An 18,800-nucleotide genomic window follows, 5' to 3' on the forward strand; every position below is an offset into this window, starting at 1 on the left:
GCTTTGAGATAGGAGGTACCCCAAAAAGTATCCACTTTAGTCCAGAAATTTCCATGAAAAGCCCACATGGTATAAAAAAAAAGGCATTTGTCCCACTCTTTTGACTAATTCTTTCTAATCTTTTAGGGAGACTGCAATTCCAGTGGGCTTTTTTTTCTGATATAGTTTTTTGCCCTTGGCAGTTCTCCCTCTTACATAAAAAAAGAAGACTAAAACATAAAATACAAATAAAATATCCAACTTTAATTCCATACCTCAGTGAGAGCTGCTATCCTCTTCTTTACATACCCATTTTTTTTCTTTTTGCCCTTCTAATGTGACAGACTCAAGGATCCTACATACTCTTCTCTACCTTTTAATAATAGGCATATATAAGTATGCACACAGTTTCATGAATTTGATCTATAAATTTGTTCTCAATGAAGAGAAAAGTGGCAGTGTCAAAAAGGATACAGAATGACAAACTGCTTGGACCACTAATGATCATCTACACTCTCCTTGATACAATCTGTCTTGAGGTTTCCATCAGAGCTCAAAATCAATCTCATCAAATAATCCAAAATTAGTTTCAGCATGGCAGTTTTTTCTTAGTGTTTGACAGCTATCCTTTCACTATTCTATCCCTTTCCCTCCCCTCTTTCTCTCTTTGTATCCACTTATGATTAGTAATACACCTAAACCAAATTAATGACAGGGTAGACTGAACATCTATCACAGCTCTTATTTACGACAGATCTGTGACTTCTAAATTTAGAGAGATGTTATGCACTACAATACACAAACACTTACTGACTAGCCTTGGCACATAATTATTTTCACTATCAAGTAAGTTTCCATTTTCATAATCATAAAGTTAGGCTAAAATCATGATTATGTTTTCCTTTACTTAAGTTTAGCTAAAAGAGAGTAAGTAATTGAATACAGATGCTTATCTACCACACTCAATAAAATTTATCTATATGTCTAGATATCTATAAGTTGTCTTTTACCCCTCGTTAATTCTTATAATCTCCCTCATTTTCCATCTAGTGACTCATGTCTCCTGCTTTACCCTAGCTCAGACTCTACATTATTGCACTACAATAGGTGTTGATTTATGACACTTCTAAGAAAGGCAAAGTCAAGTGTCTTCTTGGGGGAAGTAGGGTTCTTTAGAGAAACCTATCAACTACAATTACTGCTTGTATTATTGAGCATAGTGAGGAGGGGCAGGTAAGGTCCATCTGCACCACCTTCTGCAGCTGGTGCAGGCGTCTGATCATGCTGGGGCAGAGCTGCTGGCATGACAGACTGTGTTGTATGTCCTTCAACACTGGATTTGGAATTGGTCATGCTAGTGTATTCAGACTCAGAGTTGGAGTTCATATTGAGGCTTGACAGCTGAGGGATAATGGGCAAAGCAGCAGCTCCTGCAGGAGGTGGTTGGGACATGGTTTCACTATAGCTAGGAGGATCCTGTTGCTCAAGGGGAATTCCTGTTCCAGGAGATAGGTTGTGAGGAATATAATACTTTTGGACACCAGGTGTCACACCACATATCATGTCTGCAGGGCCTTGTACCCATACAGGCTGGCTGCCGGGAGGGAATGCCCGAGGGTGGTAAGCAACTTGTCCATTCATTACCATGCCAGGATAGTTGGGATGCACTAAGGGAGAATGTGGGAAATAATGAGGTGAGCCGGGGGGAACTGGTGAACGGGGAATGCCAGGAGATGGAGAAGGAGGTAAAGTGGAGACAGCAGAAGGTGAGGATGGGTGATGGAAGTAATAGGGAAAGGAAGGATTTGTGGGTGGAGAATGGAGTGAGCCAGCTGTGTCATATCGCACTTGCAGGAGATGGGGTGTTGAGCATCCTGAGCTGCTCTCACCCATGGAAATTCCTGGAGAAAGCAAGCAGTTAGTAATGTCAGATTTCTCAAAGATAAAAACACTATTCAGATTTCTCAAAGATAAAAACACTTTTCAGATGAAGATGTAAAATATACTTGGAAAATACACATCAAATGCAAAATAAGTTATAGGATTATGATCTAAATAAAAAGAAACACTTGTAATCATTCTGAAGACATTAAATCATTTAACAAATTTGGCTAAAAAGTATGATAGGCTGACAAACAACTTTTGATATTCAAAAATTTTCCTTACTTCTAGCTCTGGCTCGCTCCTCCATCACCATCTTGAAGCTCTCAAGCTCCTTGAATACATCAGTCATGTCTGGACGCTGGGATGCCCGCTGCTGTGCACATTTCTGCGCATAAAATAATGTGATTGTGGATTTAGTATTACATTAAAAAAATTCAGTCAGTCCCACATTAACCTACAATTAGATTTCAATGTAATATGAAATGTAACCCTGGATTGTATTGCCAAATTACACTTCCTGACAATACATGGGCACAACCTACCTTGCCCAGCTGCAGAAGAAAGGGAAACACTTCTGGCTCCTGAGTTCCAACAGGCTTCTTGTCCCGCATTGTTTCCTGGTCACTCTCCTCCACCAGCTCCCACTACATTATGAATACATAGTACTCCATCATCTTCTTTATCACAGCAATAGTTACATAAAATGTTTCAAGAAAGTAATAATATAGGAATATCTAATACTTTGGTCCAATAATGGCTCATGCTGATCTCAATTTATCATTGAGCTTCTGTTAAACTCAATAATATCCAAATCAAGCAAAATAAAAATGAGAAAATAATGAATGACAGAAAAGTGGCTGTCATCATGCCCAACAAACTCACCAGGAACTTTTGCCCTTCTTTTCTCTTGTCATCATATCCTCTCAGTCCAGTGCACAGCTCATAAAGCACAATACCAAAACTGTATGTATCCACCTTCACAGAGAGCTTCTTGCTACGAAGATAGTCCACCGGCAGGTAAGGTTTGGTGCCATGGACTCGTGACACCTACACCAATAGAAAGAAGGATATCCATGTTATGATGTCTGTTATAGTAAACACTCAAATTTTAATTAAGCAACCTACTGTATTAATTTTTCTTTCCACATTAAAATAAAGGTTAAAGATCAGATTAAACACTACATATATGAGATAATCCAAATAAGATTTTAAGATCAATATATGAATTCTTGTTGATTGCTAAAATGTATCATAAAGCATAAAAATTATAACCAAGAAAGCAAGTAAATACTATGAAAATGTGTAAATAAAGGAAATAGGGATCAAGATGGTAGATTTCATGTGTTGAGGATACATACGTAATGTATTTTGGCAAGTAAAATTTAAGGTATCAAAAACAGTATACTGTAATATTTCAGAAGTGTAAAAGATGTATTTAGTAGCAGATAGAAGTGTAGGACAATATAAGACTTTGCTATCAGACTGCCCTAATGTGATAGACTAACATCAGAGCAGGAAAACAAACCTGAAGGCTGGTGGACCGACTCTTGCCTTCCCTTGCTAACCCAAAGTCTCCTAGTTTGGGCTCATAATTCTGGTCTAGCAAAATGTTTGCACTGGAAATTAATAAATCAGAAAATAAAATCAAGAAATGACATTAGAATAAACTTAAAAAAGATTAAATAAAAATAAATTAATAAAAACAATCCTTTAAAAGTTTAATAGTAGTAAACTTGATCTTATCAAAGTCTCTCTCTCTCTCTCTCTCTCTCTCTCTCTCTCTCTCTCTCTCTCTCTCTCTCTCTGATTGTTATGAGTGGTGGACAAAGAGTGTTGTCTAATTAGATACTAGGTACCACCTCAATGTTAACTAGAATTCATAAAATTTCCCTTATATGCAAGATCTGCAATTCAGTAAGAAATTAGTCTTGTCCTATGGTTTCTGGTCAATCACCTTTCATGCTCACAATAAGAGAGAGACTTAGGATAGTACAATAAGTTCTGTGTTAATATGAAGGAACTATACTCTGGGTCATGGCTTGCCTCTTGACATCACCATGGATCAATGGTTTCTCTTTAACTGTATGAAGAAACTGAAGGGCCCCAGCAGTGCCCAATGCCACTCTGAAACGCTGCCTCCACCCTAGCACATCAGGGCCTCGCTGGGTAGAGCTCTCACCAAAAGCTTCTATTCTCTGTAAATTTTATAGGTTTAACTTATATTACACTAACAGTGCAATAAGAATTTCAGAGATTTCAATGTCACACTACAACTATCTAATCAAATATATATTGTAAATGAAAGTGTGGAAAAGTAAAAGCTCACTAACCCATTCTCTAATATTTTGCATTAAGAACTCTAATTCACTGCCATATACTCAAGATATTAAGGAAAGTGACAGAGTTCCATATATAAATTCTATCAAAAGGCTCTTCCAAAACATGAAATTAAGCAATGATAGGAAAACATGATTAGATTTTAGAACTTTTACTAGATTTTACTTGTTATGCACTCAAAAACTTCTATAAGATAACTCACAAGAAGCCTGGAACCTCATCAGCACACACTGAGGAAGTTCTAAAGTATGAATATTGAGAAAACTTCTGAAATATCTACATACTAAAGTAAGGAAAGCTTAGGGAAGTAATGAAACAGGTGAATATGATCAAAGATGAATTAATATAATGTCTAATACTATTTATTATATTCACTACTTCTTGGTTTTCTTTACGATGAAGTAAATTCTTTCCTACTTTTATAAGGAAAGTCATCACATAAATACAGGTGTTGTATAATGAAGTATCTAGTCTAAGTACACATTCATTTCAAAATACATATCTAAAAACAAAGTAAAATATAACAAGAAATACGTGTTCATCTCACCCGACACTGAAGCCTGTCTTCCAGAGAGCCATGTGGCATGAACTGGTAAACAAGGCAGGGGTATGATTCATGGTCAGTGGAGTAACCATACACCTGCCCACATCAGATGAGCCACAGCCAAAATTTATGGAAAAAAAAAAAGAAAGAAAAAAATAGTGAATACTTTTAACTGTTTACCTCCTTAGAGCATGATAGAACCATAACATCTAAATGTGACTGTATATATACACAAAAATAAATGACAAGGACTATTTTTATAATACTACTATTTTTTTTTTTAATGCAGAAGGGGAAACTGGCCAAGGCAAAAAAAAAAAAAATAAATAAATAAAAAAAAAAAAAAAAAAAAAAAAAAGGCCCACTGAATTGCTAGTTCCCTTAAAGAAATTGAGAATTATCCAAAAGACATATATAAGTCTTGATACCTCCCTCTTAAAAGAAGTCAAGTCGTAGGAAGATGGAAATACAGAAGCAGGCAGGGAGTTCCAGAGTTTACTAGAGAAAGGTATGAATGATTGAGAATACTGGCTAACTCTTGTATTAGAGACTTAAATAGAATAGGGATGAGAGGAAGAAGAAGGCCTTGTGCAGTGAGGCTGCAGGAGGGGAGGCAAGCATTTAGCAAGATCAGTAGAGCAGTTAGGATGAAAATAGTGATAAAAGATAGAAATAGATGCAACATTTTGGCAGGGAGAAAGAGGTTGAAAACAGTCAGTCAGCGGAAGGGAGTTGATGATACAAAAAGGTTTTGATTCCACCCTATCTAATAGAACTGTGTGAGTGGAACCCCCCAAACGTTTTTTTTTTTTTTTTGGGGGAAGAAGGCCAGCCAAGGGAAAAAAAAAAGAAAGATTAAAAGAAAAGGCCCACTTGAGTGCTGGCTCTCTAAAAAGCGTAAAAGCATCAGCCAAAGTTGGGGAGCAAATGCCTCGATACCTCCCTCTTAAAAGAAGACAAGTCGTAGGAATTCGGAAATACAGATGCAGGGAGGGAGTTCCAGAGTTTGCCAGTGAAAGGGATGAATGATTGAGAGTACTGGTTAACTCTTGCGTGAGAGAATTGGACAGAATAAGGATGAGAGGAAGAAGAAAGCCTTGTGCAGCGAGGCTGCAGGAGGAGGGGAGGCATGCAGTTAGCAAGATCAGTAGAACAGTTAACATGAAAATAGTGATAAAAGATAGAAAGAGATGCAACATTCCGGCGGTGAAAAAGAGGCTGAAAACAGTTAGTCAGAGGAGGGGAATTGATGAGACGAAGAGCTTTTGATTCCACCTTATCTAGTAAAACTGTGTGACTGGAAACCCCCCAAACATGCGAAGAGTACTCCACACAGGGACGGATAAGGCCTTTATACAGAGTAAGCAGTTGGAGGGGCGAGAAAAACTGGCGGAGACGCCTCAGAACACCTAACTTCATAGAAGCTTTAGCAAGAGACAAAGGACAGACCGAGGATATTTATTGTGGAAGAGGGAGACAGTTGAGTGTCATTGAAGAAGAGGGGATAGTTGTCTGGAAGGTTGTGTCGAGTTGATAGATGGAGAAATTGAGTTTTTGAGGCATTGAAAACTACTAGATTTTCTCTGCCCCAATCGGAAATCTTAGAAAGATCGGAAGTCAGGCATTCTATGGCCTCCCTGTGTGATCTGTTGACTTCCTGAAGGGTTGGTCGTCTTTGAAAGGACGTGGAAAGATGTAGGGTGGTATCATCAGCGTAGGAGTGGATAGGGCAAGAAGTTTGGTTAAGAAGGTCATTAATGAATAATAGAAAGAGAGTGGGTGACAGGACAGAACCCTGAGGAACACCACTATTGATAGATTTAGGAGAACAGTGGCTGTCTACCACAGCAGCAATAGAGCGGTCAGAAAGGAAACACGAGATAAAGTTGCTGAGAGAAGGATAGAAGCCATAGAAGGGTAGTTTTGAAATCAAAGCTTTGTGCCAGACTCTATCAAAAGCTTTCAATATGTCTCACGCAACTGCAAAAGTTTCACCGAAATCTCTAAAAGAGGATGATCAAGACTCAGTAAGGAAAGCCAGAAGATCACCAGTAGAGCGACCTTGATGGAAGCCATACTGGCAATCAGACAGAAGATTGTAAAGTGACAGATGTTTGAGAATTTTCCTATTCAGGATGGATTAAAAACTTTAAACAAGCAAGAGATTAAAGCCATAGGACGGTAGTTTGAGGGGTTAGAACGGTCACCATTTTTAGGAACAGGCTGAATGTAGGCAAACTTCCAGCAGGAAGGAAAGGTAGGAGTAGATAGGCAAAGTTGGAAGAGTTTGGCCAGGCAAGGTGCAAGCACGGAAGCACAGTTTTTGAGAACAATAGGAGGTGCCCCATCAGGACCATAAGCCTTCCGAGGGTTTAGGCCAGCGAGGGCATGGAAAACATCATTACAAAGAATTTTAATTGCAGACATGAACTAGTCAGAGGGAGGAGGAGAGGGCGGGGACAAGCCCAGAATCGTCCAAGGTGGAGTTGTGAGCAAAGGTTTGAGAGAAGAGTTCAGCTTTAGAGATAGAAGAGATGGCAGCGGTGCCATCGGGATGAAATAAAGGAGGGAAAGGTGAAGAAGTGAAGTTGCTTAAGATGTTTATGGCTAGATGCCAGAAGTCTTGAGGGGAGTTTGAGTTTGAAAGATTTTGACATTTTCTACTTATGAAGGAGTGTTTGGCAAGTTGAAGAACAGACTTGGCATGATTTCGGGCAGAGATATAAAATGCATGAGATTCAGGAGATGGAAGAATCAAGTATCTTTTGTGGGCAACCTCTCTATCTTGTATAGCACAAGAACAGGCTGAGTTAACCCTTAAAGTACAGTGATCGTATATGTATGATTGTAGCGTTGCGTGCGGAGAGGCGGGGATCATACATGTAATCATGATTTTTCCGCGCTAAACGTTTGAATCTCTTCCCCTCACTATTGGTCCTAGGGCAAGTGGAGGTATCTGGCATCTTCTTTCACTCGCCTGCTTGAACCTTGAGACATATGTTCCCTCACAATAGGTCATCTTTTCCCATTTCGAGGCAACATCTGGCAAGCCCTGTGACCGGGAGGGAGGAAACGGTACTCCGAGTGATGTTATGTCAGTGTTACTCAGTAATGACATTGAGGAGTGATGAAAATGAAGACAGTGATTTTTTTTATTGAGACAGAAGAAAGTGAAGACTCCAGTAGTGATTCTAAGAGTGATCTGGGGACAGAGACCAACCCTCACAGCGACGTTCATAAACCTCCTCACGTAGCCTATTCCCCTCGAGCAATGCGGTGGTGTGTGTCAACCCTGGTTGCCTCTACAAAACTGTGCTTTGTTGGCCAAGTCACATGAATTCCATTGCTAATAAGAGTTGCCACATTCCAATTATTATAGAAATCCACAATACTTGTAATATGTGGTTTCTTTTTCTTTTCCTGTTTTGCACATCATTTCATATATCTGAGTTCGCATTTTCTTGACATGAAAGTGCAAAAGTTCCTACTTTTACATCAAATTCAAATGCCCAAAAGGAGAGAGAGAGAGAGAGAGAGAGAGAGAGAGAGAGAGAGAGAGAGAGAGAGAGAGAGAGAGAGAGAGAGAGAGAGAGAGAGAGAGAGAGAGAGAGAGAGAGAGAGAGAGAGAGAGAGAGAGAGCGCAGTGTTAACGGAGCTTGGGGGGTATTTCTTAGCGGCGGGTTCTGCCATGAATTTTTTGATGTGCAATAACTTTGCTCTCAGAGGTCATAACATGTTGTACTCAGAATAACACAAAGAAATATGTTTTTATAAGAAAAAAAATATTTTTAGCATTTTTGACAGGTGTGATTTTGCCCACAACGTTGTAACAGACGGAAAGTAAATCAACCCCTTACTTTAAGAGTTAAAGAAGGTTTAGGTTGAAATAAAGAATGAGGGATGTACTCCTCCATGCTAGACACTATCACCTCTGTTATGCGTTCAGCACAAAGAGATGGGTCTCTGACATGGAAGCAGTAATCATTCCAGGGAAAATCTGCATAATACCTCCTCAGGTTCCCCCAACTGGCAGAGGCAAAATGCCAGAGGCACCTTTGTTTTGGGGGATCCTGTGGAGGGATTGGAGAAATAGGACAAGATATAGAAATGAGATTGTGATCGGAAGAGCCAAACGGAGATGAAAGGGTAACAGCATAAGCAGAAGGGTTAGAGGTGAGGAAGAGATCAAGAATGTTGGGCGTGTCTCCAAGACAGTCAGGAATACGAGTAGGGTGTTGCACCAGTTGCTCGAGGTCATGGAGGATAGCAAAGTTGAAGGCTAGTTCACCAGGATGGTCAGTGAAGGGAGAGGAAAGCCAAAGCTGGTGATGAACATTGAAATCTCCAAGAATGGAAATCTCAGTGGAAGGGTAGAGAGACAGAATGTGCTCCACTTTGGAAGTTAAATAGTCGAAGAATTTACTATAGTCAGAAGAGTTAGAGATAAACAGCACAGATGAATTTAGTTTGAGAGTGACTATTAAGTCGAAGCCAGATGGTGGAAAACTCGGAAGACTCAAGAGCGTGGCCACGAGAGCAAGTTAAGTCGTTGTGTACATAGACGTAACATCCAACTTTGGAATGAAAATGAGAATAGAGAAAGTAGGAGGGAACAGAGAAGGGGCTACTGTCAGTTGCCTCAGACAGCTGTGTTTCGGTGAGGAAAAGAAGATGAGAATTAGTAGAGGAGAGGTGGTGTTCTACAGATTGAAAATTAGATCTTAGAATGTGAATGTTGCAGAAGTTAATGTATAAAAAGTTGAATTTTGATTTTCAAGTGAAGGGTGTATGTGTGGTAAGTGCATGTAGTTTTGTGTGAAGAAGGAGAGTTGTCTTTAGAGGGTAGGCTGTGACTGCCCTCTTGAGTTGTGAGACACAAAGGGAAACGTTCAGTGAGATCACAACTAGCTTTAATGGAAGGTTCACAGCAACCCCTGAACTAGTGCTATTAGATCTCACTGGGAGTAAGTTAATGTTTCCGTAGGTGTCTGCTACCTTCTCATACTCATACAAGGGCAGATAAGGCCCTTGTACAGACTAAGCAGTTGCAGGGGCGAGAAAAACTGGCAGAGATGCCGTAGAATACCTAACTTCATAGAAGCTGTTTTCGCAACAGATGAGATGTGAAGTTTCCAGTTAAGATTATGAATAAAGGACAGACCGAGGATATTCAGTGTAGAAGAGGGAGACAGCTGAGTGTCACTGAAGAAGAGGGGATAGTTGTCTGGAAGGTTGTGTCGAGTTGATATATGGAGGAATAGAGTTTTTGAGGCATTGAAAACTACTAAGTTTTTTTTCTGCCCAGAAAGAAATCTTAAAAAGATCAGAAAGAAGTTGGGTGTATACAACTAAACCATGACATTTGTCCCTTTCTCTTGGGTGACCATTTGACCTGCAAGAGGAATGGCAATAAGTGGGTATTATTTTCATCAATTAATTTTTTCTTTATTTGACCAATTTTCCCTCTTACATAAAAAAAAAAAAAAAAAAAAAACTTGGAATGATCGATAGTTCTAGCATTCTAGGAGTCCTGCATGGGCTTACATTTGGAGGGTTTTCTTTATGTAAAAACACCATTGTTTTTCAATGAGCAAGTCAAGTTGTGAAGATAATGATATCATAGGATTATTAAGAAAATAATTAGTCAAATAACAATCTTTCCTCCTGCTGCCACATGCGTCTGTCCCACCCATCCACCCCCTTCAGGCATTACAAGGGTCCCACACATTCCAATCCAGGCTATCCATCCTCCCATTTTATATATATATATATATATATATATATATATATATATATATATATATATATATATATATATATATATATACAGGGGATCCTCGCAATTCGACCGGGTGAGGGTGGTTTTTCATTGGTCGAATCAGCATTTATTCGAATCGTGAAGCAATTTTTCCCATAAGATACTTAAAAATTAGGGGTGATAGGAACCAACCTCCAGCCTAGACCCCCTCAAAACATCACTATAACTCTAAAAAACACTAATTTAGACTAAATCAGTAATATTAAAGGATTCATTTATATCTAACTTTTTTTTACTAAAGACATTAGGGTGGTGTACAGTACATTTTTGGAAATAAAAACATTTGCAGTCGTCTCGCGGTATTTGTCCCTGTTCTTCCAAATTGTTGATACTGTTGATCTAGGGACACCCATTTGCACTGCAACAATGCTGTGAGCTATACCTGCCTCACACTTTCTTATAAGCTCAAGCTTATCTTTTGAAAGGCAGGAAATTGTGTTTCTTACGGCTGGGGCTGGAGGTGGCTTTTCGTCATCTTGAGTCAGATGAAACGTACGTTTTCCTCTAACGTCAGTATTGTTGTCTGCTGGGCAAACAGTGGCAGATCCTAAGACTGTCGCCGACCTCTTTGCTGAACACTTTGCCAGTGTTTCTCAGAAGGATCCTGCAGTGCCAGGTGCATGTTACCGCCAGAGTATGGAATCTCTCGGGGTCAACTTTTCTTCAACTGGATGGGAGTCTTATAATGTCCCCTTCTCTGTCTCCGAGTTGCGGACAGCTTTGGCCCAGTGTCATGACTCTTCTGGTCCAGATGATATTCCTTATGCCTTCTTGCACCATATGTCTGACAGTGCTTCTACCTTTTTATTAAATCTTTATAATATGATTTGGCATACCGGCAATTTTCCATCTTCTTGGGCTGTGGCAGTGGTTCTCCCATTTCCAAAGCCTGGGAAAGATAATCTCCAGGCTACGAACAACCGTCCTATATCTTTGACATCCTGCATTTGTAAAGTGTTGGAAAAGATGGTTAATGTAAGACTCATGTGGTACTTGAAGAGGAGGAACTACTTTTCATCGGTACAGTATGGCTTCCGAAAGATGAGGTCTACTACTGATGCTCTTTTATCCCTGGAGTCTTCTATTTGTGAGGCCTTTGCTAATCACCGCCATCAAGTAACCGTATTTTTTTACCTGGAGAAGGCCTACGACACACCTTGGTGCCATGGTATTTTACGTTCCTTGTTTGATTTTGGCCTCCATGGCCACCTTCCTCTTTTTATTCAGTAGTTTTTATCCAAAAGTCTTTTATGGGTTTGAGTGGGGAGTGTTCTCTCCGAGGCTAGTGCTCTAAATGATGGTGTCCCACAGGGAAATATTCTTAGTGTTACACTATTCGCACTCACCATAAATGGTGTTATAGATACTCTCCCAGATGGCGTTCACAGCTCTTATGCATCTCTTTTTCGGCTGCTAGAATGTCTCTGATTGAGCGCAAGCTCCAACTGGCGATCAATAGGGTGTTCCTTTGGGCCAACATAAATAGTTTTCGTTTCTCCACCTCGAAGACCATAGCCATGCATTTTTGTCGCAACCGTGGTGTCTATCCAGATCCTGATTTATACCTAGCCAATAGACGCCTCTCATGTTTTTTTTTTTTTTTTTTTTTATGGTAAGGCCTATAGCGCCTGTAGGCACACTTGAAGAGTGTATGGGAAGCGCTGTTCAGCTTCCGCCCATTAGTGGCGCAGGCAATTTTATTTATAGTGGTACCCATATTAGGGCCCATATCACCGCCCAAGCTCATCTTGAGTATAACCACCTAGAACCTAGGTATCATGGTGACATGTAGGTAACTTTAAACAACTCGACAAATGGCAAAATGTTTTAAGGTTGTACGTGGTGAGATTCGAACCTACGCGTGGACGTCTGCCCAATCCCACGCTCACCACCTTATCCACTACGCCACCGCCTCCCTGAGGCGGTGTGGACGTGAATCGATATCTTGGCCTTGTGTTTGACAACCGTCTCACCTGGGTTCTCCATTTCCGTTCTCTTGAGGCATCTTGCAGGAAGGCATTATCCCTTCTTCGGGTTTTAAGTCACACCTCTTGGGGCGCGGACAGGGACAATCTATTGCTTCTTCACCGTACACTTATACTTCCCAAGCTGAAATACGGTTCTGAGATCTGCTCATCTGCAACGGATGCACGGCTACGCGTGCTTGACTCCATGCATTATGCTGGGGTCCGATTGGCTACAGGTGCATTTCGGACATCTCCAATTCCTAGCCTACTAGTGGATGCTGGTTTCTGGCCGCTCGACCTCCGGCGGCAGTCTTCGCTGCTCCAGTGTTGGTTTCACACCCACCGTCTTCCTAACTCTGTCCCTTGTGTGTCAATATTGCGGGACTCGCGTTTGCAAGCATATGCCACTCGATCTAGTCTCCCTAAACCTTTTGGTCTTCAAGTCGTCTCTCTCATGACGTTCCCACTCCGGTCTATTCTTTCCGACTCCCTCAAATTGGTTATTGGCAGCTTCCCAATGTTTTGTTATGCCCTCCAGCCATGGATGGCACGAAGGATCTCCCGCCAGCTCTGTCCCACACACGGTTTTTAGAACACTATTCTACCCATTCTGAAGCCATCCCTATCTTTACTGGTGGTTCCAAATCCAATGCAGGTGTTGGGTTTAGTGTGGTTTTTCCCTCCTTCTACTGGTCTGGTAGCCTTCCTTCAGTGGTATCTGTCTTTACTGCGGAGCTGTCTGCCATAGTTCTTGCTTTACAGATAATTTTCACTCTCCTGGTTTATTCTTTTATAATTTCTAGTAACTCTTGCAGTACTCTTACTGCTCTCTCCTCTATTATTTCCCTTAACCCATTGATTTTATCAGCTTTGGAGTGGCTACATCTGCTTATGAAAAGAAGATATCGTGTTGTGTTCTGCTGGGTCTCTGGTCATGTTGGTGTTCCTGGGAATGAACATGCAGATCACCTTGCTAAAGAGGCAGCAAGTCACGCTACACCCCCTGCCCCTGTCCCGTTTCGAGATGTATTCCAGTGTATTTGTCTGGCGATTGTTGCAAGATGGCAGAGGAGGTGGCAAACGGGGGTTGCCACCTCGAAAATGGGAGAGATCACCACTTCTGTTCTCTATGACTGGAAATTCACCCATATTCGCGACCTCCATACACAAATTGTATTAGCGTATCTTACACAAAGATATTTGTTGACCAGGGACCCTCGACCCTACTGTGATGACTGCCTGGTGCCGCTTATCATGCGGCACCTGCTGGTCGAGTGCCCTAGTTTTACTGACTTACTACACCACTACCTCTACCTGTGTCGTGGTAGAGATAGCGGTGTCTATTATCTCTCTAAAGTCCTTGGACCAGCATGCCTGTCCCCTGGCCATGATGTTTTTAAGTACTTGGAAGAAGCTGGTCTTCTTCCGAATTTGTGAATTTTATTTTATTTTATTATATGTATTTTTAATGTTTTATTTAGTTTTATTGTATTTTCAGTATTTTTAGTTACTTTTAATTGTATTGTTTTTAATTGCTTTTAGTTAGTTTTTTATAAACTATATCGTTTTAATTAAAATATTGTAGCGGCGCCACATGACCTTCGCTGTTGCGGCATCTAAATTAAAATCCATCCATCCATCCATCCTCTAGCGTCAATTTTTAGTCAAATTAAAATCTATGATTTCTAATTAACACTTTTATAATAAAATCAATTTTCTTGTTAATTGGAATGATGCTATAATCTCAAATCAATAGAATCTTGATAAGTAGATGTAAATATATTTGTATATATATATTTTTTGTCTTAGCTTAACAATGAAAAGTAGTTCAGTTGTTTGCTTACATTTGTCTGTGACTGTAACGCTCCAAGGCTTCTCTTCCAAGGAACAACTGGCTCAGTTGCCTTTCTTCCTTTAAATATCGGTATTATGTTAGCTCTCTTCCATTCCAGTGGAACTTTCCTTTCATTTATTGAACTTGTAATTATTTCCCAAATTGGATCCAATAGTTGCTCTTTACATTCTTTTAACACCCATCCTGATACACCATCTGGCCCCATTGTGTACAGTGGTGCCTTGCAATAACAGACCTCACAGTAACGGATTTCACTCAATAATGGACTGAACAAACCTAACCAGTTTTTTTGGGACCGTTATGGCAGCTTTCTTTTTTCCCTCGTGAATCCATACTTCCCGAGTGGCCTCGTGGAGGAATATACATATGACATGATAAACGAGCCAAAAAATGTGTGCTAGATACCATTGTAACCATTTTATTTGTCTACCATTTACAAAAACTTGAAATTATGTGGAGAGTGGCAACTGCTTGTCTGTGTGGGTCACCAGAGTGATACTCATGGTGATCTGTGATTCTGGGAAAGTTGGAATTGGGGTCTACCTAAGCGAAATGCTAGTTATGCATTTCTGTTTGAATGTTGTTAGGCAAGCGAGGATAATGACACTGCCATACAGAGAGAGAGAGAGAGAGAGAGAGAGTGAGAGTGAGAGTGAGAGAGAGAGAGAGAGAGAGAGAGAGAGAGAGAGAGAGAGAGAGAGAGAGAGAGAGAGAGAACGCACAGCGGCTGACAAATGTGCAGACGACAAACATACATAAACAAAAACTCTCCAATCACTTAACTTTGTCTTTATTTAACCATCTTTGGAGGTCTACAATTTAATTTCTCTCTTCTTTTGAATGAGGGTAATTTAGTATGAAGTGAACTAGCTTTTCTTCTTGTAAATGACATAATGAGCAGTGTTTCATCAACACAGTGCCAGCGATGGTGGTGAAAGTGTACAGACGTACACACAGCCGCCTGACCATGCTCTCTCTCTCTCTCTCTCTGTATGGCAGTGTCATTATCCTCGCTTGCCCAACAACATTCAAACAGAAATGCATAACCAGCATTTCACTTTGGCAGACATAACATAACATAACATAACATAAATAATAGGATAACAAAGGGCCACCAGGGCCCATCTAGGTTATCCTGTATCTGTCGCACAGCGACCTCGTCATCAGTACTTAAAGATACACTTACAAGTACACAATACATTATATACTAATTCTAAATATTTGGCCCATTAACAGGGGTAAGTCCTGCAGCGAAATCCTCTACAATTTGTGGTCCCCATACATGGGGATCATGTCTTATTTAACTATAGTAAATTTCTTATAAAAACTATCATGCAATGCTATACATAATCATAAATCTAATAAATTTAAGTGCTTATCTAATCTGTTTTTAAACATTGTCAAACTAGTGCTATTTACAACCGTCTCTGGCAATGCATTCCAGAAGTCTACCACTCTATGACTAAAGAAATATTTTCTTATATCTAACCTGCAGCCTTGCTTTCTAATCTTCCTGCCATGATTTCTAGTCCTATTTCCCTCCTCTAAGGTAAAGAAAGATCTCACATCTATGTAGTTCGTATCTGAAAACATTTTAAATAACTCTATCATATCCCCTCTTATACATCTCCTCTCAAATGAAAACATGTTTAATTCCTTTAATCTATCTCTATACTCCAGGCGCTTTAATGCTGGTATCATCCTAGTTGCTCTTCTCTGAACTGCTTCTAACATGTTGATATCCTGCCTATAGTGGGGTGACCAGGCCTGTATGCAATACTCTAAATGGGGCCTAACATAGGAATTATATAAGCTACGCACCACTTCCTTACTTTTATAACTAACATTTCTATTTACGTATAAAACCCAGGATCCTATTTGCCCTATTTCTTGCTTCTAAACATTGCTTTGAAAATTTCATAGTTCTGTCTATCACTACTCCTAAATCCTTTCCCTCCTCTACTGCCTCTAGCCAACATCCCTCCATCTCATAGCTAAAGTTTGTGTTGTCTTTACCAGCCTAGGACCACAAGTCACCTTGAGTGTTACTCCAATGATCCCCAAAGGCAAGCAGTTGCCATTCTCCACCTAATTACAAGTTTTGTAAATGGTAGATGAATAAAATGAGTTACAATGGTATCTAGCATGCTTCTTTTTTTTTTTTTTGGTCTGGTTTATTGTGTCACATATATATTCATCTGCAATGCTACTCAGGAACTATAGACTTGAGAGAGAGAGAGAGAGAGAGAGAGAGAGAGAGAGAGAGAGAGAGAGAGAGAGAGAGAGAGAGAGAGAGAGAGAGAGAGAGAGAGAGAGAGATAAGAAAAGAGGGAAGCTGGAAGAAGCCGCCAGGCTTATACGAGGCAGTCCCTGTGTGGTTAAGCTACCTAATTCCATCTATCTTCCCCATCCATGAACTTATTTAACCTTCTTTTAAAGCTCCCTATTGACTCAGCCCTGACTACATGACCACTGAAACCGTTCCACTCATCAACCACTCTGTTTGAAAACCAGTTTCTTCCTGTTTCTTTCCTAAACCTGAATTTTTCAGGTTTAAACCCATTATTTCTGGTTCTGTCCCCGCTACTGATCCTAAGAGAGAGAGAGAGAGAGAGAGAGAGAGAGAGAGAGAGAGAGAGAGAGAGAGAGAGAGAGAGAGAGAGAGAGAGAGAGAGAGAAAATTCCATGATGAACCCCAAAAATTATTTAGTGTCTGACCAGTCTGTTATTGAGCAAAATCCGTTACTGTGAAGTCCGTTATCGTGAGACACAACTGTGTGTGATGTGTGTGTGTGTATTTACCTAGTTGTATTTACCTAGTTGCAGTTTTACAGGGCCTGGGCTTTATGCTCGTGTGGTACCGTCTCCATATCTAGACTTATCCAATCTTACTTTAAAAGTGTGCACACTCGTTGCAGACACTACTTCTTCATCTAAACTGTTCCACGTCTCAATACATCTCTGCGGGAAACTATATTTTTTAATATCTCTCAAAATCTTCCTTTTCTCAGTTTTTTACTATGCGATCTTGTGCTTCGGATGTCATATTCTTCTCTCAGGATCAGTTTCTCATCATCCACTTGGTCCATTCCGTTGATCAATTTATAAACTTGTATCAGGTCTCCTCTCTCCCTTCTTTGTTTCAGGGTTGGTAGATCCATAGCCTTAAGTCTCTCCTCATATGTCATCCCTTCAAATTCTGGAACCATTCTTGTAGCTATTTTTTGTAGCCTCTCCAAATTCCTTATGTGGGTGTGTATTTACCTAATTGTATTTACCTAATTGTAACATACGGGAAAAGAGCTATGCTCGTGTTGTCCCGTCTCCATATCTATTAATGTCCAGCTTTTTCTTAAAATCATGAATATTCCTTGCGTTGACCACTTCCACATCTAAACTATTCCATGCTTCCACCCTTCTATGAGGGAAGCTATATGTGTGTGTGTGTGTGTATTTACCTAATTGTATTTACCTAATTGTAACATACGGAAAAGAGCTATGCTCGTGTTGTCCCGCTCCATATCTATTAATGTCCAGCTTTTTCTTAAAATCATGAATATTCCTTGCTGACCACTTCCACGCCTAAACTATTCCATGCTTCCACCCTTCTATGAGGGAAGCTATATTTTTCACATCTCTCCTATAAGTGGCCATTTTAGTTTTTTCCCATGCCCTCTCGACATTCTTCCATTCCACATACACAGATCTTCCCTATCCATTTTTTCCATGCCAATCATCACTCTGTATATTGCTATCAGGTCTCCCTTTCTTCTGTTTTCCAGGGTTGGAAGTTGCATTCTTTTCAGTCTGTCTTCATAAGTCAAATCTCTTAAGTCAGGCACCATTTTGTTGCAGCCCTCTGTACTTTCTCTAGTTTCCTTATGTGTTTCTTTAAGTTCGAGCCCACTGTATTGTTGCATATTCAAGCCTCGGTCTTATCATTGCAGTAATTATTTTCTTCATCATTTCTTCATCTAGATATACGAACGCCACTCTTATGTTCCTCAATAAGTTCAATACTTCTCCAATTATTTTGTTTATATGTCTCTCTGGCGATAGGTCATTGGTAATTGTCACCCCAAGGTCTTTTTCTTCATGACTGGTTTTATGTCTTCATTTCCTATCTTGTACATACTCCTGATTCTTCTTTCACTCTTGCCAAACTCTATTTTCTTGCATTTTGTCGTGTTGAACTCCATTTGCCATGTACAGCTCCATTTCCATATTCTGTCCAAGTCTTCCTGGAGTAGTTCGCAATCTTTGTCACATCTCACTTTTCTTAACAATTTTGCATCGCCTGCAAATAGGCTCACATAACTGGACACCCCATCCACCATGTCATTTATGTAGACTGCGAACATTACTGGTGCCAACACTGATCCCTGTGGAACTCCACTCTCCACCAATCCCCATTCT

At 40.1% G+C, this 18,800-nt stretch overlaps 1 protein-coding gene across 1 annotated transcript in view; it reads right to left on the bottom strand.

Moving 5' to 3' along the window:
- Positions 1-228: 228 nt before the first annotated feature.
- LOC123514294 (proline-rich receptor-like protein kinase PERK9) overlaps positions 229-18,800 on the bottom strand; it is a 102,095-nt gene continuing 83,523 nt past the window's right edge. The window contains exons 9-18 of the mRNA XM_045272112.1: positions 17,156-17,186; positions 12,452-12,462; positions 9,704-9,742; positions 4,748-4,840; positions 3,907-4,058; positions 3,389-3,479; positions 2,746-2,910; positions 2,406-2,507; positions 2,146-2,248; positions 229-1,880 (exon numbers count right to left, since the gene is read on the bottom strand). Of these exons, the coding sequence (XP_045128047.1) occupies positions 1,165-1,880; positions 2,146-2,248; positions 2,406-2,507; positions 2,746-2,910; positions 3,389-3,479; positions 3,907-4,058; positions 4,748-4,840; positions 9,704-9,742; positions 12,452-12,462; positions 17,156-17,186 (1,503 nt within the window). The 3' untranslated portion in view covers positions 229-1,164. The remainder of the gene's footprint in view (positions 1,881-2,145; positions 2,249-2,405; positions 2,508-2,745; positions 2,911-3,388; positions 3,480-3,906; positions 4,059-4,747; positions 4,841-9,703; positions 9,743-12,451; positions 12,463-17,155; positions 17,187-18,800) is intronic.

The sequence above is a fragment of the Portunus trituberculatus genome, chromosome 37 (genome assembly GCF_017591435.1).
Source record: "Portunus trituberculatus isolate SZX2019 chromosome 37, ASM1759143v1, whole genome shotgun sequence".
Classification (NCBI taxonomy): Eukaryota; Metazoa; Arthropoda; class Malacostraca; order Decapoda; family Portunidae; genus Portunus; species Portunus trituberculatus.